Source organism: Rosa rugosa, chromosome 1 (genome assembly GCF_958449725.1).
Source record: "Rosa rugosa chromosome 1, drRosRugo1.1, whole genome shotgun sequence".
NCBI lineage: Eukaryota > Viridiplantae > Streptophyta > Magnoliopsida > Rosales > Rosaceae > Rosa > Rosa rugosa.
In genome coordinates this window covers 64,419,237-64,445,096 of record NC_084820.1, presented here as the reverse complement: position 1 = coordinate 64,445,096, position 25,860 = coordinate 64,419,237, and the positions used below count along the sequence as shown (strand labels likewise).

The window sequence follows — 25,860 nt, the reverse complement described above, 5'->3', positions numbered from 1 at the left end:
TTTTTTTGGAGGAAACCAAGAGATTAGTATTTAAGACTTCTATTGAAACACGATTAAATAGGAAATTAGGAATCTAATAAGCACTAGATAAACACCAGATCGATATTTATTGTATGGTTACAAATTTGTTGTACTCAAAAGTATTATGGAAATCATCTTCCTCCACACGAGCTTCGAATGATTTACGAAGTATCACTAACCATATTATGTCATTGGGTTCTCATGAGTCATCACACCCAAAATTCATGCATTTCCATCTTCAGTTACATTTTGTATCACTAACCATATTAATGTCATCGGGTTCTCATGAGTCATGACACCCAAAGTTCATGCACTTCCATCTTCAGTTACGTTTTGTATAATCGTCTGGTGAAAATTCTTGAGGAATTTTGAGGACAATTTTCTGCAAATTTCAACATTTAATTGCTTTACTGGACTGGGCTAAATAGTAAATATTGGTCAATAGATGAGCTGCCTGCCCAAGTATTTATCGATGTTCCTACATAGAATAGGCCCAAGTTAATCAAAACAATTGGGCTCAGCCAGAGCCTCCGACAAAACCCTCCCGGCCTCCCCCTTTGTAACACTAATCAACAACTGATCAATGGTCTCTGGTGCCTAGAGGTGGTTGAATAGGTTTTGGTGAAAAATTATGCACTGTTCAAGTAAACCCTAATTTGTGGTTGGCCCAAACTCTAGGTTACTTGACCTAGTGGTAATAGGGTTTAATTAGAAGAATCTAGAGATTATCTTTCCTTGTATGATTCAAACTCTATGCATTGTAATCCTCTATATAAAGAGGCCCCTATTATCAATGAGAACACACAGCAAATTTCTCTCAATTTCAGTTGCTCTACAACACGTTATCAGCACGAAGCCCTAACCCTGAAACCCCAAATTCGTAGCCTTCAAATCCCAGAAACTACCGCCGCCCACTTTGAAAATCTCAACTCCAGGAATCCAGAACAGGCCGGAATCAACCTGAACCGGCCATCGGAAGTGCCCAAACCGGCCTCCCTAGAAGAATCCGAAGATCTCCATCCTGGTTTGCCACCTTCTCGTCCACCCCTCAAGGCCACCTTTTGTCCCAAGCTGCATCTCGTTCCCAGATTTCGGGAACCGGAAACCTCGTCACCGGAACCGGCCTAGAACCACCCGAACCGGCCGCCTGAAGGGACTGCACCACCGAACCGCTGCCTACCTCAGTTTCTCAGTTAACCCAGCCCAGCAGCCCAAAGCTTCGGCCCAAAGTGAAAGAAAAGCCTAGAAGCCCAGCAGCCCGAAGCCCACTGACGTCAGCCTTGCGTCATCAGCCACGTCAGCACACAGTCAGCATCCAGTCAGCCTGCCAAGTCAGCACCTCCGGTCAACCTCAGTCAACGACCGGTCAACGTCGGTCAACCTTTTTCGGCCACTTTCCGGTGACTTTTTCCGGCCATCTACAGTAAATTTCCGGTCAAGAATTTCCGACCACTTTTCAAGGTAAATCTTTTCTAAAAGTTCCCCTTTTTTGAAGTTTTTCAATTTCTTCTTCTTTTCTCGGGGACTTCCAACATCCCTTCTTCTACCCCCCTTTCTTCTTCATAGGAGAGACCAATAGCCGAACTGTGGGGGTTCGTGCTCACTCCAAGCTTGGAGCTTGTAGAGTCCTCCAAACTTAGAGTTTGTTGAGAAGAAAACGATCGACCACATACATCGTCGTTTCGATCTAATCCAAAACCCCTCTTGGAATCGGATTTTCTTGGAAGCGACTACGCTCAGAAAATCCCTAATTTCTTGGAAGCGACCACGCTAAGAAATTTTATAGTTTTTCGTGGTAGCCTTCTTCGCTCCGAAACTAACCCTATTTTCTTGTTGTTTTTTCAGGATGAGTAACCTGAACAAGTTGAGCTTCGCTCCACTAGAGACAACAGGCGCTGGATACCACAAGTGGGTCCGTGATGTGCGCCAGCATCTTAAGGCTGATGGGATCCTGAGTACGATCCAAGAGCCAAGTCAGGACGTGCGAACTCCTCAACACGTTGCTGCTTTTGAAGCAAATAGAGCTACGAGAGAGGCGAATGAAGCTAAAGCCATTATTCTCATGACAAGGCGCATGAATGACGCGCTCCAAAATGAGTACCTCAATGAGGAAGACCCAAGAAGAGTAAGGGTAGAACTCGAGTAGCGTTTTGGCAACGTCCGTGATTCCCTGCTTCCAGACTTAGAAGTGAGATGGCATAGCCTCCGCTTATGTGATTTCAAGTCTGTACTTGACTACAATTCAGAAGCACTTCGTATCAAGTCTATGATGGAATTCTGTGGACAGAATATCACTGATACGATGTTGATCAAGAAGACTCTCTCCACCTTCCCCGTCTCTGCATTGATGATAGCCAAAAACTATCGGATTGATGTCAATGCTAGACGCATCACAAGATTTCATGAGCTAATTGGTGCCTTGAACGTAGCTGAAAAGCACGACAACATACTTGTGAAGAACTATAACTCTAGACCCGTGGGAACCAAGTCAAATCCTGACTCTAATTATAGTCACGCCTCCAAGGGAGGACGCAAGGAGCGAAACCCTAAGAGTAAGGATAATTCTGGACTTTCTGGTCCATATTCTCGCCCTAAAGAGGAAGGAAACCGCCAAGATAGGCGTGCACGGAACCATGGAGGTAAACGTGTGAAGAGAGAGAGAGGCCTCCGGTTATGGTGCTAACGCCACCAAAGGCAATAACTGTCCCCAAAACGCTCACAGATCGCCTCGATCAAGGGAACCTGACCATAATGATGCTTGTCTCAGATGTGGATCAAGTGGACATTGGGCAAAGAAGTGTACTGCATCCCAGAACGTTGCAAACGCATACAAGATGTATCGTGAAGCAAGGGAGGCAAATTACATGGAACAAGAAGATCAAAATGGAGATCTCGATCTAAGGGTGGAAGACTACAAGGATCAAGACCCAGAAACTGGCGATTTTGATTAACTCTTTTTATTTTCCAAGAGATGTAGGCAATTGCCATATTATTTTTGTAGTAGATGCCAATGCTATTAGTCTTTCTTCAAAGTAGGCGTACTCAATGTAAGTGTGATGTCTAGGAAGGTTTTGAGATAAGTGGTACTTAAGCGAGCCTTGCTCCACCGACATCTCTCTACTCACCTGGTCACATTTGCATTGGAATTACCGAAAGGAGTTAGACGACTACCATTGTTTTGCATTAGCTAGTTTATTGGATTAGGCTTTCTTTGGTTAAAGAAACGATGATGTAATTCCGTTTGGCTTATTAATAAAAGTTGAGTTCTTTTCTTTATTACTCCTTTTTAATTACAAGCTTTCTTTTAGGAATGGATGAACTTCAATGTCTTGCGGATAGTGCGACTACGCACACCATTCTACGACATAGGCAATTATTCTTGGAGATGTTGCTTACATATTCATATGTGACTACGATGGCTGGGTCATCAGGTTTAGTTCAAGGACATGGAATGGCCCAATTCCTTTTGCCCAATGGCACCTTGATTAAAGTCACTGAAGCTCTCTACGCTCCTAAGACAAACCGAACCTTATTGAGCTTTAAAGATATTAGAGCCAACGGATTCCATGCGGAAACGCATAGTGAGAACAGAATAGAATTCCTTTGCATTACCTCTAATGATTGCGAAAGAAAGCGCATCTTAGAGAAGCTTATGTGTCAATCTAGTGGACTTTATGTCACTACAATTCGACCTATTGAACCCAACAATGTCATAAGAGAAGAGCTCTTGGATTCAGACACATATTGGCTTTGGCATGACCGACTAGGACATCCTGGTCGTGATATGATGCTCCGTATACTAAAGACTTCACACGGACATCCATTCTTCAGAGTGAGAAGAAGCAAGAATTGAAAATTGATTCCTGGACTTAGCAAGACCGCAACAATTGCAGCATCTAGTGCTACAGCCGTCTTGGGGCGCCATAGAACCGCCCAAGTCCCATGTGATGACGCCATCTATGGCGCCAACCATGAGCATGACGCCATGGTTGTTCCTCCCAATGGCCATGACGCCATAAACAGCAATTCCCATGGCTCCAACGCCATGATGGGAGATGTAATCACACATTTTTCTTCTAATAACGCTACAGACGCTCAGGCCCAACTAAAATTCTCATTGGTTGCTTCTAAGGCCCCTCGCTCTTTCTGCAAAGCCTGTTCATTAGGGAAATTAGGACCGAGACTGTCCTACGCAAAGGATCCCAAAATACTCATTCCGTTCTTACAGAGAATCCAAGGGGATATCTGTGGACCAATTCAACCACCATGCGGACCTTTTAAATACTTTATGGTATTGGTTGATGCGTCGACACGCTGGTCACATGTCGCGCTGTTGTCCACTCGAAATACTGCTTAATTATGCTAAACTCCTCGCCCAGATTATCCGTCTCCAGGCTCTCTACCCTGACCATCCTATTAAGTCAATTCGACTTGATAATGCTGGGGAGTTTACATCGAAAACATTCGATGACTATTGCATGTCACTGGGGATTGATGTAGAGCATCCAGTTCCCCATGTTCATACCCAAAATGGTCTCGCAGAAACTGCTATCAAACGACTACAGATGATAGCACGGACATTGGTTTTGAGCACCAATATCCCTGTTTCTGCTTGGGGATATGCAATATTGCATGCAGCGACGCTAATTCGTCTACGACCCACTGCAACCCAATCCTACTCTGCGTTACAGCTAGTGACTGGGTACGAGCCTGATATCTCGCACTTACGTATTTTTGGGTGTGCCATTTATGTGCTTATTACGCCGCCATAGCGTACTAAGATAGGTCCACAACGACGAATGGGCATTTATGTTGGATATGAATCTCCAACGATCGTCTGCTACCTTGAACCCTTGACAGGCGATCTCTTTACCGCTAGATTTGCGGATTGTCACTTTGATGAGACAGTCTTCCCATCGTTAGGGGGAGATAAGAACACAGATGTTCAACAGGAATGACAGGAATTGTCATGGTCTGTCCCCACTATGTCTCATCTCGATCCCCGTACCGCACAGTCCGAACTTGAAGTCCGAGGAATAATCGAGCTCCAGAACGTAGCAGACACTCTGCCTGATGCGTTTTCTGATGTTGCTAAAGTGACGAGATCACACATACCTGCTGCAAACGTGCCTGCAAGGATCGATGTCCCAAATACTGGACATCAGCACCACTCCTGTGACAACAGGAGATGGCGCCATTGCCCAACATGGCAATAACGTGGCATCTATGGCCGCAGGTCCCGTAAGAAAGCGCGGTAAACTGATTGGTTCAAAGGATACTCGCCCTAGAAAGAGAGCGAATGAGGCACAAACAAATCCTTTGATCATCGATACTCAAAATCCGTCCCATGAGAATGTTCCGGATTATGGTTCTGTCCAAGAGACATCATTGGGGGACGCCTCAATGTCAGAACCTATCCCTGAGAACGTAGAGATCTCTGTTAATTACACTAGTGTACATGGGACGTGGAAAAGAAACTCCATCATCATTGATGATGTATTCGCGTATTCAGTGGCGCGTGAGATTATTGAGAACGATGACATCGAACCACGCTCCGTTGGTGAATGCCAACGTAGAGCTGATTGGCCAAAATGGAAAGATGCGATACAGGTAGAACTTGATTCTCTAGCGAAAAGAAAGGTATTCGGACCAGTTGTGCCAATACCGCCCAACACCAAACCAGTTGGTCACAAATGGGTATTCGTTAGAAAGCGTAATGAGAAAAACGAGATTGTAAGGTACAAAGTTCGCCTTGTGGCGCAAGGTTTCTCACAACGCCCTGGAATCGACTACAAGGAGACCTATTCTCCCGTAATGGACGTCATAATGTTCCGCAACCTTGTCAGTTTGGTAGTTTCCGAAAAACTGAACATGCAGCTTATGAATGTGGTTACTGCGTATCTATATGGGGATCTAGATACAGAGATATACATGAAGATTCCAGACGGAATTCAGTTACCCAAATCAAGTGGCTCTAAACCACGGAGCGCGTTTGCGATTAGATTGAAACGCTCACTATATGGATTGAAACAATCTAGACGGATGTGGTATAACTGTCTAAGTGACTACTTGATTGGAAATGGATATGTCAACAATGAACTATGCCCATGTGTGTTCATAAAAAGGACAAGTTCCGGATTTGCAATAGTAGCGGTTTATGTCGATGACATGAACATAATTGACACCCTTAAAGAGTTAAGGGAAACCGCTGAACACTTGAAATCCGAGTTTGAGATGAAAGATCTTGGGAAAACACGGTTTTGTCTCGGTTTAGAACTCGAGCACCGTAGAGATGGTATCCTGATTCATCAATCAGCTTATACCCAAAAGATGCTTAGGCGTTTCAACACTGACAAGATTAAGCCTTCAAGCACCCCAATGGTCGTCCGTAGTCTTGATCCAAGGAAGGATCAATTTCGTCCAAAAGATGACGATGAAGAAGTGCTAGAGGCAGAAGTGTCCTACCTAAGTGCAATAGGCGCATTATTGTACTTAGCACAATGCACAAGACCGGATATCTCATTCGCTGTGAACTTGCTAGCTAGATATAGCTCTGCGCCTACACGACGCCATTGGACTGGTGTTAAAGATATCTTTCGATACCTAAGTAGTACGATCGATATGGGCTTGTTCTATCCCTACAGAGAGAAGATGGATTCCGACCCATCAAGTGTCAGGGACGCCACACATTGTGGACTGCGTTCCCTCTCCCCATCCCAAAACGATATAAGTGTTTTGGAAGGTTTTGCTGATGTTGGGTACCTCTCTGACCCACACAAAGGTTGCTCCCAAACTGGTTATGTTTTCACCATGGGAAAGACAGCGATATCTTGGAGGTCTACAAAATAGACCTTAGTCGCTACCTCTTCGAATCATGCAGAGATTATTGCTCTTCACGAAGCAGTTCGTGAATGTATATGGCTTCGATCCATAGTTACGCATGTTCGAAGCAATTGTGGTTTGAAGTCTACCACAGATGAGCCAACAAGCATTTCTGAGGATAATGCTGCTTGCATTGAACAAATGAAGCAATGCTACATCAAAGGCGACAACACCAAGCACATATCGCCTAAATTCTTCTACAATCAGCAACAACAGAAGCTCCTCAAGATCAAAGTAAACCAGGTTCGATCTGAGGACAATGTAGCAGACTTGTTTACTAAGTCATTGCCCAAATCCACGTTCGAGAAACATGTGGCAAGAATTGGCTTGCGGAAATTATCTGAACTCCCATGATCGTAGTCATCAGGGGGAGGCGCAGACATCAGGGGAAGATGTCTACATGTTCGTCTCGAAACGTGAAGGGTGTGTTGTGCTCTTTTTCCCCTTCGACCGAGGTTATTTTTGTCCCACTGGGTTTTTGTTACTCGGCAAGGTTTTTAACGAGGCAACGAGAGAAGCACCGCGTTTGGGCAACGCAAGGGGGAGTGTTTAAGTAAACCCTAATTTGTGTTTGGCCCAAACTCTAGGTTACTTGACCTAGTGGTAATAGGCTTTAATTAGAAGAATCTAGAGATTATTTTTCCTTGTATGATTCAGACTCTATGCATTGTAATCCTCTATATAAAGAGGCCCCTATTATTAATGAGAACACACAGCAAATTTATCTCAATTTCAGTTTCTCTACAACATGCACAAATTTAAATTAATTTTAACTCAACTACAACAGGTGATTGCGAACGGCCTATCAATTTCATAAACCCAAATGTCTTATTTTCAAATAAACTGTAATAAAATTCACAGCCAATGAAGCACAACAGAAAATAAAAGAACACAAACGCAAGAAGTTTGTTTCTTATCAATCGTGAGTTCGTGACAACATACGATCAAGAAATAAAGATATTATGATATGCACTGATTGATTTACCATTAAGAATTCCACAAAGATCAGATGGGGTGTTGATAGGTGCTTTAAAAACTTTGATCCTCAAGCTCTTTCTTTCAAATCTAGTCAGAGCCTAAAGCTTTTGTATAGAAATTAGAAAATGGCAACAATATTAACCTTTGTACAAACAAGGAGTGGTTTTGTCAAAAATTGCAAACAATTCTTCCTTGCAAATCAGCGAAACTACTACAATAATACAATACACATAATGTATCGATGCTCCGTGTTACATTAGATTATCAATGCTCTGTGTTACATTAGATCATCTTATTAGCTATTAGTATCATCCTAAGACTTTAATATACTAACTCGGTCAATTAGGCTCTAATTTTTTTATTTTTTTTTTGCACAAAGATGAATTACATTAAACTGCAACTACAGAAAAGCAAAGTATAACTCAAAAATTAAGAACATATCATAACCTTAAACACTTCTCAAACTTAAAACTCGAAATTCATGACTCTAATTTTTTTTTATCTATTTATTTTTATTATGGATTCGTTTTTTATGATTGAGAATCCCTCATAATACATCTCAATGCCCAACTAAAATTATTCAAAAGCAAAAAACCAAACTAAGAAACCAAAACAGAAATAACAAAAACAAAAAAAACCTACACCAACCCAAGCAAAGCAACTGAAATGAAAAATCGACGCCTAAAACCCTCATGGTGTACATCTCAACAACATCACAACACGAGCCTCTGCCTAGGATAGTGTAGGGCTATTACCCTAGCCCTCATGGGAAAGGGTATTCTCCTCCAGCTCCTCCACAGCAAGGCCCACACCCTCTACCTCTGCAAGTCTGCAGTCTTGGGTTTGTTCTGACAACCACAGAGGTGACCTTTTTTCTCTAGCACCTTCCCAATAGTAGTAATGGGAATCTCTACAAGCCCCTCATAAAAGTTTCCGGCAAAGGCAACTCAGCTAAGCAAAGACGTTTCCCAGTCATAGGCTGATCATCTTCGCGAAGCTTGCGCACATCCGAAACCAGTGCTTGCCCCCGAGCAGAAAGAAGCCCAGGTTTAGGCCCAAATTTTAGCCCATAAGTTAACAGCCCATAAGTCAACGGCCCGGAAGTCAAAGGCCGAGTTTCGGTCAACCCCTTAGCAGCCAACCCTAATTCAAAATTAGAGTTTCCCGTCGAAAAGGTCGGGGTTATCAAACCAGCGCCCGCCGTTCTCAACGACGACCCAGCCCCTACCCTAGCTTCCAGCACCGCCACAGGGCGTTCCAGCACCACCCCAGACTACTTCAGCACCTCCTCAGACCGCTCCATCACCGTGCCACCCTCTGATGCCGATTCCACGATGTCCGGTTCCAAATTTCAGGACTCTGGTAATGGCAGAACCTCCGCCACCAGGCTTTTGTCGCACACGCTGCCTCCATGACCAAAGTAGCCACACCCAGGACAAATTCCATGGCACTTTTCGTAGTGAAGCTCCAAAAGCACCGAAACCTTCGGTGAGAACTCAAAGGTACGTCGAGCCCAAATCCTCCAACCTAGATCATGAACCAAGTGGATCCTCTGAATGGGATCCTTCCGTTGCAGCGCCGTATGGTCTGCCTGAACAAAAACTCTCAAAGCATTGCCGATGAGGGTTAAGGCTCGTTCGTTACGCATGGCAACACGTAGCTCTTTCACCGCCACTCAAAGCTCCAAAGAATGGAAAGAGACCGCATCTAGTGATTCGACCCCATCGTAGTCCGCCAACACCAACATAGAGCTGCTGTAAAACCAAGGACCACTGTGAAGGATGTGGTTCTTCTCCTCCTGTTCGTTTAACTGGAAAACAAAAATCCCGCCTTCCTCCTCACGGATCAGAACCTGCTTCTTCAGCCTCCACACCCTTGAGATTGCTGCCGAGAACAATGGAATCACCACAAGGCTCCTCGGGGTCAGAAGCCGGCCACACAGATAAAATAAAGGGTCATGAATGGCATCCCCTCCCCCTGCTAGGCTCACCACGGCCTCCTCTGACAGTGCAAGTGTAGACGTCGCCCCACCCGCCTCCATTGCTAAAAGAGCTCGATCAATTTCTCAGGCTAGAGGAAATGAAAATATAAGGACAGAATGTGATTTCTGGAAAACGGGGATTGCAGGCTATGGATCAATCCTTACTGGGTAGCAGAAACCAAAATAGACAAACAGAACACAAATTTTGGTTACGCAGTGAAAACCTCAACCTCTGAGATTAAAAACACGGCGGGGCTCTTACTCTTGAGAACCCAAAATAAGAATCAACTTATAACGAAGGATATGTTCTTTTACAAGACTCAAGTAGCACTCAAATTGCTACACTCACTAGATAAAACTATCAAGAAGCTTGTCTTCAATCTTGTACTCTTTCTTCACTTGAACGATCGCCAATTATCACTCTCCTTTCTTCACAGCTCCTCTACTGATCTCAAGAGAAGATATGCATATGAGACAAGGATCACGAACACTTAAACATGGATCAAGTGTTTTGACTCTTGTGAACTCTCAATACTTTAGCAAACCTGCAAGACACCTACACTATTCTTGCGTTAAGAAGAGATGCCCATCTTGACCGTGTATGTGTGTGTATATATGTTGTAGACCAACGGCCAAACCTCTATCCCAAGATTCTGACCTAATTCCTCTTTAATTGAGAAAGAGACTTTCCATATAAGAAATACAATAAATCTTAAAGGAAATCAATTAGGAGTAGACAAATCCTAAAAACCTTAGGGAATCAATTACACAATTTCATAAACAGAAAAATATATTTAAATAAAGAAAGTTAAACCTCAAAGATATTTTCCCGTTTTGTATGGGAATGCCAACACACCAAGTTGATCAAAACTTGTACCTACTGAAGTGATTAATTGAAATGGTAACTGAAGTGAAGTTTTGTAATATAGTTTCTTTTCCTTTGGATTTGATGTAAGGTTTTTGATTTTGATGGTAGTCGTTAGGATACGAGAAAGAAGAGGAGAGATTGAAGATTTTGGTCGAAGAGGTTGCTGGGTTTTCGAAGAGGTGTGTGTTTGATTTGGGTATATCCTCTTTTTGCCATTGCTCTTAGTGCATGTCTACCCCCTTTTGGGTTGTCATTATCATAACCCATATTGTTTTGGGGATCATTTGTCTTGGGAGTTATGTAAATATTAATTGATTTATACCAATTAAGGAATCTGTCTCTATCGTTGGACTTGGTCTTTTGAACAAGAACACATATTGAAGCCAAATATTGCTTTTTAAATCAAAAGAAATAGAGAACGACATGTAGAATCAGTTAAAGAGTTTGTAGAACTCAATGAATTGTAAAATTATTAAAGTTTGGTTGTGCTATTTAGACTTTTGTTGAGTAATAGTCCTTTTTTTTTTAGAGGCCCAATACAGTTTATGTTCTCCCCAATTTTGTTTATAAGCGTGTGCTTCTTTACATTACTTCTTTTAATGGGTACAGAGTGACAGTGGTAGAAAAACTGAGAACAAAACTGCAGCTGACATCAAACCTATCCAGTACGAACTTTGTTATTTGTGTTCTCTAGCAGTTGTCATGATGTATTGATTCTGATACTTGGTGTTGTGTTATAATCTCTAGGTTCACACAGAGGAACATTCTAAGGATTTACCCCATAGAAACTTAAAGTTGCCTCCTCAAATTACCAACCACATGTTGGATGGATGCATGGAGCTCAAATGGTTGTGTCTAATGTGCAGGTTAGTTTTCCAGTTTCTGAAACTTATGGAACCTGATATTATGTCAATGACCTTGATCGATAAGAAATATAACCTGATCCCTGCATATAAAATTTTATGACAGGGATGTGATAAATCACTATGGTTGATGCATGGGATGTTTACAGCCAATGATGAGGCCCTGCCTTTTTTATGCACAAGGGCTCAAATGATGAGGTTTTTGTATCCTAAAAAGACCTTGATAGTGACAAAGACATTGAAGGTGAGGGCAATTTATTTACTTTGAGTTGAATTTTTGGCATATTAGCAATAATATCAGAGGATTGATGTTAATATACATGTGAAAGCATTTATGGCTAATGGATGTCACTTGGATTTTAATCAAACCCCCTTGATTCATTCTCCCCACAGACTTCTACACAGAAGTTAGTAAGGTCCGTTTTGTTTTTCTGATAATTCGAGAATTTGATTCCTATTTTTAGTTATTGTTGAAACCAGTTACATTCCTATCTTATAGTTATTGTTGAAACCAGTTACATTCCTATCTTATAACATAGTATACTCACATTGCTAAATATCTCAACACTCATTACACTATACGTTTCACTTCACATCAGTATTTTGCAGAGCTCTGATCACGTCATATGCAGCTGGTTGTTTATAGGTAACACAATCCATCTCTACATTCCAATGCCTTATTGATTAATGTTTGTGCTTACTCCATACAAAACCATTTCAATGATTTCAATTTACAGAACCAAATAATCACTCTTTCTTATTGATTGACATTATTACTTATGTTTTCCAATTACAATAGCTCAGCTGAAATTTCGGAGCACTTATCATTTTTCGCAAATGACGAATCGGACTTTGTACATAGACACCTACTGTTGTTAGGACATTTAACTTTGAAATCTGGCTAATTTACCAGAATTTTGAACATGTAAAACAATATATAATATATAATGTAGCAATGTAATATAACAATGTTTCTAAATCCAGTAGCATTGAATCAAACAATATTGCTTATATTCCCGCAGCATGGCGCGGGTGCATTTTCTAGTCTCTCACTATAGCACACTTGCTCTAAACCGGAATCTCATTGATGCAAAGATGTTCCCTGCACTGCACCGCTATTTCTCTATGGTATCTGTTTATATAATCCATTAATTCTGGTGTCACTGTCCACTCACCTACGATCGCCACATGTATCATATCAGGGCACAGTACAGCGCAATGCCCCAGAAAACTGGTTGCTCAACACCAGAACAAACTAACATCATCCATCATTTACGTGTAATTTCACCATGCATCGCATGCAAGTTTGGTACCGCAACCCTAATCCACGTGTTCACAAGTGACAAAAGCACGCGCCTAATTCGGCCTCATGCCTGTCGACGAGCTCTGATTATAAAGGCCAATCTTATATTGTTATTAGGTCAAACTGTATCTGGGCAAATCTGCAAATGTAGATCTTCAAACTAGAACAAACAGCAGATCTCACTGATAGCAACTACGTAGAATAAACAATATGCATGGACGAGGGTGTGTATAATGTACCAAATACATAAGTTAACTAAGGGCTCGATCTAAGAAGCACCGAAACGGGTACGAGTTTCCGGATACGATACGATCGGAAAAGTGGAAACGGCAAATTTTAAATGTAATAGGAAACGGGTACGTGAAGGAAACGCCAATTATATATATATATATATATATATATATATATATATATATATATATAATTAGAAAGAAAAAAAATGAAACATAAACAAGGTACTAGTTTATCACAATCAAACATTATCAATCCAAAGGTTCAAATAAAAGGTTAACACAACTAATAACAAGTTAACAACCATCAACTTCATTCAACTTGGACAACATCCTCAAGGTCTTCATTTTCAGGATCAGCAGATCCACTACTAGCACCGGCGTTAACAGACCCGGCACTAGAACTAATAGGAGGTGTTCCTCCGCTGCTCATGGTTCCTGAAAAATACACAATTCAACGTTACACCAATATGCAAACAACCCAATATTTAGACTTGTAGACCCAATTAGCATCCTCAATGAAAACCCAATAACCTCAGCCAAAACAATAAAGCAATATTGCTTTTAAACAGATCGATCGAGATTTATTGCTTTTAAACAGATCGATCGAGAAAACTCAGAAAAGCAAAGAGGATAAGAAATTAAGAACTAGCTAGCCCTGCTATACACACATCAAATAGCAATATCAGAACAATCTCCAAGCTCCAAATTGAAGAACAAATATGAGAAGAAGAGCAGAACAAACGTACCCGAAGCGGCTAGAAGAGGAGAAGTCTTGAGCAGAAAAGATTCCGATCTTTTCCGAGCATAAGAGGAACGACCGGACTGGAGAAGAGGAACCACCGAACTGGAGAAGAGGAACGATTGGAACTGGGTCTCGTCCGAGCAGAAGAGAAACGATCGAGGTCTCGTTTGCGTCTCAGGTCGCGTCGCGTCTCTGGTCGTTGTCGCGTCTCTGGTCTCTCTCTCGATCTGGTCGCGTCTCTCTCTCGTCTATCTCTCGATCTGGTCTTTTGTTTGTTTATTTTTTTTTTTTCAATTTTTGCCTAGTAAAAAGTCAGTCTTACCTCCACGTTTCCTATTTATTTACATTCTGGCGTTTCCGAATTGGATACGTACGTTTCCAAACCGTTTCCAACCGGATACACGTTTCCTAGCGTTTCCGACCCGTTTTCCGTTTCGATACGGGAAACGAGGGCATTTTGGCGTTTCCGTGCATCATAGGGCTCGATGTATTCCATCCACAAAACTTTGATCAAATCTGATCTTCAAGCTAGCCCTCATTCGACTGCATCCATATGTATAACTTGTATTATTTATATTAGTACGTACACCATGACATATACGCGATAATGTATAAACGAAGCTAACCCCATTCTATTGATAATTTGATATCATATTCAAAGTTTGTTGGGAATTTTTCGGAAGCATAGCTCACTTCCACAAGTAATTAGGAACGTTATTTAACTATTAACTAACCCGTTTAATATAATATCCTCTAACAACCCTAGATTTGTGCATGACAAGTTATTACCTGAACTGGTACGTAGCTAGGCTAGGAACAATGCATGCTTAAAATTCGTCAATAAAGAAAAAAAACCCTAATTAACAAGGTGTTTTACTATACACGACTACAGAAACGCAGATCTGCATGACCTAGCCAAATTAAGAAAGAAAATCAGATTGGGGCACCTGTCACTGCCTGTAAAAAATTGTAAAAGCATTCTATTTATCCTTGGAAATTTTATATACATATGCATGTCTTATGAACACCAACAGGGAGACAGAGATAAAAATATTACGGTTTGCTGGCGCTCAAATAAAATTGGTTAATTTATATTCCAGACTTGGATGTACTGGATCGTAGTATTTCCATCTTGTTCTGCGATTTCAACAGCTGATATCATCCATTCAAATTGAAAATAAAATCAGATGAATATTATAAGTGGTACGCAGAAAAGCAGCCAGCATTTGTTAAGGGATCGACGTTCTTCTAGATTTGGTCTCAGTTGGGAACGCAGAGAAGAAGAAAGCAAGCTAGTTTACGCTAAGAATTAATATTAATACTATTTGACTAGTTTCGGTATATGTTAGATAAAAGTGGATGGACTGCAGTATCTGATTTTCAATGACTTCACGAAACGTTTGATCTTGCAGTTGCAGATTGAGTGCTGGGCTTGCTTGCATTTGTTCCTGGATGCAGATAAAAGCAACAGATCAAGGACAAGTGTCAATTCAAAGAGACTGTTGACTTTGTTGTTGGAGAGTAGGAAGTACACCTGTCGCTGATCAGTACGTGGCTGGATTGTAGTGGCTTGATTTGAATATAAATTCCAGCTTAGAAAGTGAGCTTCGATCACCTAGGTTAAATTGTGTTAACAAGATGACACACCATCATGAACTCATTCTTTGTTCATGACGAAGGTTGGTTAAAAGTAAACTATTTTTTTCCTTTTTGGTCTGGGGTTAAAAGTAAACTAGATCGATCATTTTGACATGATTTCCTCTTGTTTTTCTTACAAGACACACAAAAGGATTAGGATCCTGTCAGTTTTTTGAAAGGACAACATTTCTGCGATGCTAAATTTGTCAACATAATACCCGAGCTTTTTCAATTAGAGTAGGACCAAGCATGGAACTGTTTTTCAAAGCCTTCTATTTAGATTCTAACCAATCAAGAAATTAAGTTGAGGTTAAGGTTCAGAGGAGATGAATAACAAGAATGCCTTCTAGACCATATAACAGAAGTATTTTAATTAGACTTTAATCAGCTAGCTTCCAGGTTCTGATTCTGCCTAAAATTGTTAGAAACTAAACTCGAACTCTAGCATGTTTATTTTGAAATAATATTTTATGGAAATAGTGCCATTTGTCAAAAAAAAAAAAAAAAAAAAAACAAAATTTATAACTCAGCCTAATTAGGAAACTCAGTCCCATCGATTGAAATTTTATTACTATTTTTCAGGAACAATGTTTTATTCTTACATATATGAATCGAATTAGCTCATGTAATACTGTTCATTCATTGTTGTTTATAGCTTGTCTTGTCTAATTAATAACATTATTGTTTATAGTTTCTGTCTAATCAATTTCTTCTTCTTGTTGATAGGAGATGTAACAACCTTACCGTCCAATCACTTTCACTACGTATACGCAGAGAAATATTAAGGTCAACCCTTTACATACTTGAACCCTAATTTCATAGCTAGTTTTAGTAGTCCCATATGTTCCTGGTGGCACATGCGTATCCAAGTATCTTTGAAGAGCTTTATTAATTGTATAAACATATACATATTGTTTATATCTAAAGAAACAAAGAAAATACACATGCATGAATTATTGTACCTTTTCAGTGTAAAATAGAATTACTAGATTGCATCTTTATTTTAAGTGTGCAATTCATACAGTACCCAAGAAAAAAAGAGGAGAAGAAGGTACTGTTAACATATTCCTAAGCGAAACAGCGAAACATGGCATTCATGTTTTATACAGTAGTACTTCACATAAATAGGCCAGGTGGCATGGGGACGGCGCCAAATCCCTTTGACTTGAAAATGTTTCTGAAGCTTCATCCCTGACCTAGAATATATATATATATAAATGGGACGTCTTTCCCATTAGACCATCAAACTTCAACTTGAACTCTGATTAGTCATAAAGCACTTTTACTTAGAAAGCTCCTTCATCCTCCTCATCAACCAAGTTTCAGGTTTCGACAACATTTCATCAATATGGGAAGAGCTCCTTGCTGTGACAAGAATGGACTCAAGAAAGGTCCATGGACTTCTGAAGAAGATGTTATTCTCGTCAACTATATTCAGGAACATGGTCCAGGCAATTGGCGTAACCTCCCAAAGAACGCAGGTATATACATACTTGATTTTCGATTTTCAATTAGGCTTCCTCTTCTTCATCTGACTAATAGTTTAATTGTTGATCCATACGTATAGGACTCCAAAGATGTGGCAAGAGTTGCCGGCTTAGATGGACTAACTACCTGAGGCCTGATATAAAGAGAGGAAGATTTTCCTTCGAAGAAGAAGAGACTATAATCCAACTTCATAGCATCCTCGGCAACAAGTATGTAAATAACTTGTATAATATGCTTGATTACAATAATCAAACTTTTTTTTTTTTTTCCTTTATAGGGTTGTTAATCCATCTGATTACAGCAACTTACATTTGTTTTTCAAAAACGTGTTAGGTGGTCAGCTATTGCAGCTCGCCTGCCAGGAAGAACTGACAACGAAATCAAGAACTACTGGAACACACACATCCGAAAAAGGCTTCTCCGAATGGGAATCGATCCAGTCACTCACGCTCCACGCCTCGATCTTCTTGACCTATCCTCCATCCTCGGTTCCTATGTCTCCAATATCAACCCAGCTGCAGCACTTCTCAACTTGTCAAACTTGTTAGGCACACAACAAGCCCTTAATGTCAATCCAGAACTGTTGCGGCTTGTAACCACTCTCTCGTCACTGAAACAAGGAAACCCCCAAATGTTTTCACAAAACCAAAACCAGGTTTGCAATATTTCCCAGGATTTACAAAACCAGTTTGTCCCATCGTTACAGTCCAATCCTCAGTTCCAAAATCTCTTCCAAGATGACTTTTCTCCAGACATGGCAAGCCTAAAACAGCTCATGCAAATGATCAATACTGAATCCAACTTACCCAACATGTCCAACTTCAGCAGCCCAGCTTCTTATTCCCAGGAAAATATAGTCCCTAATTCCAATTTCGGTCCCGAAACAGCTGTTTCCAATTTGCCAAGCTATGTACCTAGCAGTACTTCTAATCCTACTGTTCCTGAGTTGGCAGGAAATTCATTTTTCCAATTGCCTTTAAACAACAGCAATGTTAACCATGATTTCGGGTTTGATTCTGTTCTGTCGACGCCTCATTCGAGCCCGACTACCTTGAATTCTTCGGGCACATACAACAACATAAACAGCAGCAGCACAGAGGATGAGAGAGATCTGGAAAGCTATTGCAGCAACCTGTTGAAGTTTGAGATCCCGGACAGTACCTTGGATATCAATGATTACATGTAATTAATGTTATACTTAATTATTTGTTTTTTTCAATTATTGTAGATCATAGTCAACTCAGTGTAGCTACTACGTACATTATGTTTCTAGTTTTGATCATGTACTAGTACGTAGTTGATGTTGATAAATATGAGATTCTTTGTCATCGATTGTTTTTCTAATTAACTACAGTACTTTGAGTTTTGCCACTCATAGATGAATAGCGCATTCCTGCATATATTGAGTTGCGATCAGAAGTAAATGGCAGGCTTGCAAATTTCAAATGAAATGCAATGTCGTCCAAAAATCTAAATCTGCAGAGTCCGCAAAGTACGCTCTAAAACTGATTTGTTGTTTTAAAAAGAATTAAGTTTCAATTTTATTTCTTCCTTTTAAACTTTTTGTTCATAAATGATCGATTAGGATTTAACCATGAGACTTATAACTCATTTCACTCGTTTTGCATGCTTTGTTTAATTTATAGAAGACTTGCGTTAATAGGACTCTGATCGAAGTGATTGATGTTCTGGCAATAATGAGCTAGCAGGTAGATGGATTTTGTTGTTTTCATTTTGGCCAAGCAACTAACCATCTTCGTCTTCACCCTATAGCTATAGCTCTTTCACTCCTTTCAGTCTTTCTTTGTCTTTGCCGCCCAGTATCCAAAAGGCACTTGTTCAATTCAAAATAAAATCCAGTTTGATCATTCTAAAGCTCAAAAGCGTGCTATTGTCTTTACATGCCTCTTTTTATGTCTTCGTGATCATCATTCTCAAAACAGAACCATATATTTGTATGAATCCCTGTTCTAGAGTTGAATTGTTGTATGGAAGCTAGTGCATGCTAGCAAATTAATCAAAACACTAACTCTAGCGATTAGAATCTAATGATTACTTTTTTGTCTCGATATCTAATGATTACTTTCCACTTATTTTCTTACTAATTATTCAGAGAGACGAATTAATTAAGGCGAGTCTTTTGACTTCCATTAATTACTTCTCATATTCCATAATGCAACCTTAGTTTCAAAAGACAAGACATTTGAAAAGTTGCATTTTAATCTGTTCCAATCAAATCCATTTCAAAAAAAAAAAAAAATCAAATCCATTTCAATATAGTTTTTTGATGAAAAATCCATTTCAATATAGTTGTTGTGCTGATTTCACACTTGAAGCTACACGAACTATTTGTATCGATCCCCTTCAAAGAGAGAGAAAGGAATTAAAACTTGTTTTTCAATTTTATTTGTTTTCACATTGTAAATGATTCATTCAAGGATGAAGCAAAGCATGACATAATTATTGTCCTATAAAGTGTAAAATCAAAGAAAATAGGATGCTCGAGTCAGACTCCTAGTGAAAAGACCAGTCACGGCTTTGATCGATCGATTCTTTCACACGTTTTCATTCTTTTCCTCAGAGACAAATGCACATTTTAGGTCAAAATCACTTTTTTAGTTTTGGTGGCACTCCAGATCCAAAACAAAACAAAAAGTTTTGGTGGCATTGAAAAGAGAAAAGATTAATGCATGTTTTTCACAGCATTGACTCTAGGTAAGACATGTCAACTTTTCGGATATGGTGAGAGATGGAGAGATGTGACTGTGAAAGGCCTTGTGCCTAACATTGGGTTATCTCTGGATACGATTTATAGATCAAACATGGCTTGAAGCCCGTCTCTTTACCCAAATGTAGCTTGAAACTCATTACAAGCCTAAATATGAACTTTCAGAAACATCATCCGAAAGCCACTAGTAAAAAGAAGCGTCCGTCGACTAAATGGAAATGTCCTCCGCGTGGTAGACTGAAAATCAACATCGATGGTGCTTATAGAGCTGATAGTGGTGTTGGAGGTATTGGGGTGGTAGTTAGAGACGATTTGGGCACGTTGTATTGCAACTATTGCTAGACCTTTTCTGCATGCACACTTAGTTATTAATATGGAAGTTGAGGTGTGTAGAGCTGGTCTTCTTCATAGTATACACTAAGGTTGGACGGAAATAGAAATTGAGAGCGACTCTGCCTTTCTGATTGTTGCACTCAAGAGTGAGGAGAAAAATTTCTCGAAGGCAAGTCGGGTTTCTGATGATTGTAAGGAGTATCTAACTGCTTTTTCAATTAGCGAAAATCTGACATATTTACCGTGAAGCAAATGGTGTTCAACATAGGCTTGCACCCCTTACTAGTTTACTTCATATCGATGATGTTTAGTTAATTAGATGAGACTTGTACTATTATTCAGGATGTACTCTAAGTCTCTAAAAGGACTATTATTCAGGATGTACTCTAAGTCTCTAAAAGGATTATTGTAATTGTTCTTATGTTGCACGTGTTTAGGTTTTATGTCCCCCCGGCCCGTTGCATAATTTTAATTCAATAAATGGAATCGGGCGTGAGGCTGAGCCTCCCAGTTAGGCTGGGTTCCAAACCCCTTCAAAAAAAAAAAAACTTTTATAATTTAATTTTTCATTTATTAATGAAACATTTACTTATTTAAAATGTACAAAAACAAAAAGAGTTATATTTATGTTTAAGCATTCTCTTGCATTTAGAAACACGAATTCTCTTACAATAACTCCTTAATTACGAGATTAGTGCACAATAAATGAGATCGTCAATAATATCTTAGTAGAATAAAGAGCTAGAAAAAAGAATAGTCAATCCTAGGTCTACTAAAGCTACCTAAATAAGTCGGTGAGTTGTGGCATGTTGGTTAGCTAGTCTAACTAACATCGTGGAGGTCATAAGTTCAAATCTCACTGACATCGTGGAGGTCACCTAGGTCTTCATCTTTTAATTATTAAGGTGTTGACCGATGGTCTTAAGCACCCTTCGGCCTTTGAACTTGAGGTCCAATCCTTATTTGGCCCGATTGACACCTTTGCTATATTAGTAATGTGCCTCTGTTACACAGATTCATCGCAGATATAAGAAGGCAAGAGGCCAAAATCCGAAAGAATCAACAAATTGTTATAACGTGCATGTGCAACTCAATCGTTCCAACATTTTTTGGCACTCATAAGATGCACGTTGAATCCATCTGATGAGATGGGGCACTCATATGCTTATTATATGCATGCAACATTCACAATCCAATAGTCCCCTTACCCCTGCAATCAACCATGTACAGGAAATACCATTACCCCGACAGCCGTACAAGCAGTATACAAAAATTTTGTCCAATAATTTGGATTTTGCAACTCCATGATTACACCTTTTAGGCTTTTCCTTTCCTACTTTTCCAAGCTCGATGATCAATTAGCCTAAGCACTTTTGCAACAGTCATCTTCTTCCTTCCAACCCAATCTTTTCTATATAATAACATCTCTGGTTGAAAATCATACATAGTAGCATGATACACAAAAGTCCATCCCATTACAATGGGGTCATACTGCCCTTTCTTAGGGTCCTCCATGGCGTTTCTCAAGGACTAAATTGGGTTGTTGTTGCTTACAGCTTATGTAGTCGTAGGAGCAGTTGTTGTGATCCTTCTTTTTCCTCTACATTTTTCAAATGGGGGGGGGGGGGACCCCTGAGCCATCGCAATACCAGAAACTAAACAAAGAGTGTTTAAAAATGAAGATAAAGAAAGGAGTGTGGAGCTTTTCCTAAAGGAACTTTTGGTTGGAATAATTTGTTCTTGATTGACGCTTTTTGTTTGTCTCGTCTCTATAATCCAACTCCAAACGTATATAACTCCTATAATTTGACAACTCCCACACTGTTTTTTCTGTGATGCATATGGAACCTAGTTATTTGGGCAGTTTCTGCTAATTTGTCCTCAGTAACCAAGGGAATATATAGATGCAAAAACAGCCTGGTGTTCTAATGTTTCGAAATATTAAAATTATAGATTCGAGAGACATTTGACTCATTGTGTGAGGCAAATTCCAAAACGTAACTAAACTAACGGCTCTGGATTCTAAAATTTAGCTAGTCCGGAACACTACATTTTCAAGAAAAATCACCCTAGCTTCTTCAAATCTTGAAGCTCATTGACACCATATTGGACATTTTCCAGTCTCAATATCTTGAGGGAACTGGTAAAACACTCTTTGATAGTTTGGAGGGTTACCATTCCATGTGAACCTTGTAAGGGTAAGGTCTTCCCCTTCTTTCTCTCAATGAGCCATTATGTGTAATAGTTTATGTTATCTTTTGAAATTGAAAACCAATTTTTGGAAAGCTGGATGCTATGGCTGTCACGCACACTAAACTTTTGTCACAGACTGGAGAAAGAAGCTATACCCCTAAATAAAACCAGTAAATGGCCACACGCTCAAGTCACGCATATGGTGCTTGCTTGAATCAGTTCAACACAGAAGATGTCAAATCCCTAGGATGCCCTCGTTTCCCATTCCAAAGCTGCACCCAACGTTGCCCTTTTCCATTCACAAGTTTCAATACCCAAAAGTTTAACCCATTCTCTTTCTTTTTCACTCAAAAAATGAAAGAAAAGAGGCAACTTTGATATCAGAGAAGGGGAGAGACTAGAGAGTGCGTTGAGCTTTTAGGAGGATTAGAGAGAATGAAAAAGAAAAGGACACCATAAGCTGACAAATCTCCACAGCCTTTTCTCATCATGCAAAACCCAGTTCTACCAAACCAATATCTTATACATTTCCCATGGACCCCTCCAAAACCCAGTAACCCTTTTTCATTTGAATTATTGAATCCAAAAGTACTAATTTTTTAACAAATAATTTTCAATTACAGTGGTGCTTACTTTGGTTTGTGTTTTAGGCACTAGAGGAGACTGATTAGTGTGCATAAATCCCAGAGAGATCTCTCAGTCAGCTCAAGGCAAAGACCTAACCTTTCCTTTTCATCTGGATTATAAACCCACCCAAAACCAAAACCAAAACCAAAACCCATCATTTCATTTACAGTAGGGGACACGAGATAAACCCTTCTGGACTCTCCCATTTTCATCTTCAACCTTTTGGCTCTTGCTTTGTTTTGGGTTCTGAGGAGGAGGAAGAGACATTTCACAGTTGCAGAAGCTTAGCACTCAAACCCAAACAAAGCACTCACTGTTACCAGCATATCAAATCTCTGCTTTGAATATTTCAGTACCTCTCTTTTCCTGCTTTTCACCTTTTCACCATTCATAATTCCAGAGAAGCTTAAAAGTTGTCTCCTTGAAACAACAAAGCTTCCAAAAAGCAAAAGATTCAAAGCCTTTATCTTCTTCTTTTTTAACCCTAAAATCATTTCATCTTCCTCGGATAAAGCTACAAACTTTAACCTCGCTGCACGAATCCACTATTGTTTTTTCTCGTGAAACCAAGTACTCTCTCCCTCTGTGTAGTCAACAATGCCATCATTTCCGTTCACTTTCACGCTCCTCATTTTGTTGCTTCTGTCAACCCTCCACATCTCCCTCGCCGGTTTACTCGCCGAGCCGGTAACCGGTCACGGCCAGCCTCTCAAGCCAGGCGAGTACTCCAGCCCAAACACGGTCCCGGCCTACCCTGTCCAAACCCAGGCCCAGACCTGCCGCCTCGACCTCTCCGCCGAGCTCTTCGGCGGCGTCAACGAGGCCTGCGGCCGAAACCTCGACCGGAGCCGATGCTGCCCCGTCCTCGCCGCCTGGCTCTTCGCCGCTCACGCCAGGTCAGCTCTGGAAATCTCCTCCGCTCCGGCTCCTTCCGCCGGCGGCGACCTTCCGATGATGCCGGACGACGCGCAGAAGTGCGTGAACTCTCTCCAGACCTCGCTCCTCAGCCGAAACATCCGGATCCCACAGCCGAACGCCACGTGTGACGCCATTCTCTGCTTCTGTGGGATCAGGCTCCACCAGATCAGCTCCCTGAGCTGTCCGGCGGCGTTCAACGTCTCCGGGTTCCACAACGCCACCCCTACCGCCGCGGTCAAGAATCTCGAAAAGAACTGCCGTAACTCTTCCTACACTGGCTGCACCAAATGCCTCGGCGCCCTCCAGAAGGTCAGTTTCGTCTTTTCATAATTAATATAGTTACATACCTGGTGTACGTTAATGTCACATACTCACCTAGGCAAGGCATAAGAATAGGATTGAAAGCGATTGTGGAGGGGGAAGCTAGAAAACGACCACGCACATTTCCATGTTCATCTTGTTTCTAAAGAAATATCGTTAATTTGTTTGACGAGAATGCCCTTTGTTGCGGTTGGTATTTACAGCTGAAGGGCGGGACGACGAGCAAGAACGGAACAACGAGGGACAAGAGCACGAGCGAGAGGGCGGGCAAGATGTTCGACCGGGACTGCCAGCTCATGGGGCTGACGTGGCTGCTGGCGAAGAACAAGACGGCCCACATTCCGACCGTCTCCGCCGTGTTGCGCGCCATAATGTACAGCGCTCACCCGCCGCACGAGAACACGTGCAGCCCGGACCAGGAGAACATGCCGCTGGCCGTTGATTCCTTGCAGTTTGACAAGTCGTCATCGCCGGCGTCGGTGTTTTTGTTTCCGGTTGTGCCCCTAATCATGGTTTTGGTTTCTCTGTTTGTTTAGGGGAATCAGAGGGGCAGAGGCTCCTCTGGGTTTTCAACATTTTTTTGGGTAGTCCCTTGTCGGGTGTTTCACGTGATGCTAGTAGACAAAACGGGCGATTGGGTTGTTTTTGTCATTTTGCCCCCCCCTCCCACTGTAAATTTTCAGCTCGTTCTCATGAGTTTCGGACATTGTTTAGTAGTACTACAACAGGGAAGAGATCTTTTTATTTTTACTCGTTGCATTTCTTAAACATTGCGTTTTGGCCAAAACCCAGATGGTTATTTACTCCATTGAGGGTGGTGAAGATTTTGTGGAGGTGCATTTATGATAAATCATTAGGAATTGAGAACCCAATGGCCATTAATAACAAATTCTTGAGGTTGATAGGGTACCTGATTCCCAAGAGGAAGAAAACTGGGTATGTTGGTCGCGTAGTAAATGCAAATTCTTGGACCAAGAAGATGCTCAAAATTTGGGATTATAATAGCCAAAGAGTTTTTATTTTTTTTTATGAGGTTTAAGAGGAATTAATTAACGTAATTTTTGGTTTGAGTAGTTTCACATGTTTTAGGGAGTGTGAATTGCGGATGGATGTTTGTCATAAGTTAAACGCTCTAGGACAATGGAATATGGGTAATGCGTCCAAGAAGTTCATGAGTTGTTTAATGCAATGCACTTCAAATTTGGAAGCTCTTTTCAATTTGTACAAGGATAGTGATTCATGAATAGCTTAATCAAATCCAAAAACATGACAAACATCCATCCGCAATTCACTCTCTACTCCCTAAAACATGTGAAACTACTCAAAGCAGGTTCTCTCGTTCTTGAAATCAAAAATATATGTCGAACACGAAAGAGAGAATTCAGTGTACTGACATATACTTGCACCAATTGAAATAGACGGCTAGATAAAATCAAGTAAATTTTTTTGCTATAAAATAAAAAAATTGCTTATAAATGGTTCAGATTTGCTGGAATTTCTTATTTCACTTGCACCGCTGGTGCATAGAAGAATTTTACATCAAACACGATAATTTCATTTATTTTATTTTATTCAAGATGTCTCCAATTCCTATTATCTATATATCCTCATTTCATGTAAGTAAACATGTGATTGAATTTGAAATATTCTAGATTACCTCACTCGATTAAAATTGAGTACTGTTTAGTGTAATGTGTAATTGGGCGTCAGTCATGTATTTGTATTGTTTCTGGGTTCAGTCTT

General features: G+C 40.6%; 2 protein-coding genes across 2 annotated transcripts; both read left to right on the top strand.

Annotated features, from left to right (window-relative positions):
• Positions 1-16,762: 16,762 nt before the first annotated feature.
• On the top strand, positions 16,763-18,325 carry LOC133744671 (transcription factor MYB41-like). Its single transcript, XM_062172744.1, has 3 exons — positions 16,763-16,990; positions 17,077-17,206; positions 17,331-18,325. The coding sequence occupies exons 1-3, from the start codon at positions 16,858-16,860 to the stop codon at positions 18,181-18,183; spliced, it is 1,116 nt and encodes a 371-aa protein (XP_062028728.1). The 5' UTR covers positions 16,763-16,857; the 3' UTR covers positions 18,184-18,325.
• A 4,359-nt stretch (positions 18,326-22,684) lies between these two features.
• Positions 22,685-24,869, top strand: LOC133726113 (uncharacterized GPI-anchored protein At4g28100). Its single transcript, XM_062153595.1, has 2 exons — positions 22,685-24,105; positions 24,321-24,869. Exons 1-2 carry the CDS (start codon positions 23,476-23,478, stop codon positions 24,651-24,653), a joined length of 963 nt encoding a protein of 320 aa, XP_062009579.1. The 5' UTR covers positions 22,685-23,475; the 3' UTR covers positions 24,654-24,869.
• Positions 24,870-25,860: the final 991 nt, after the last annotated feature.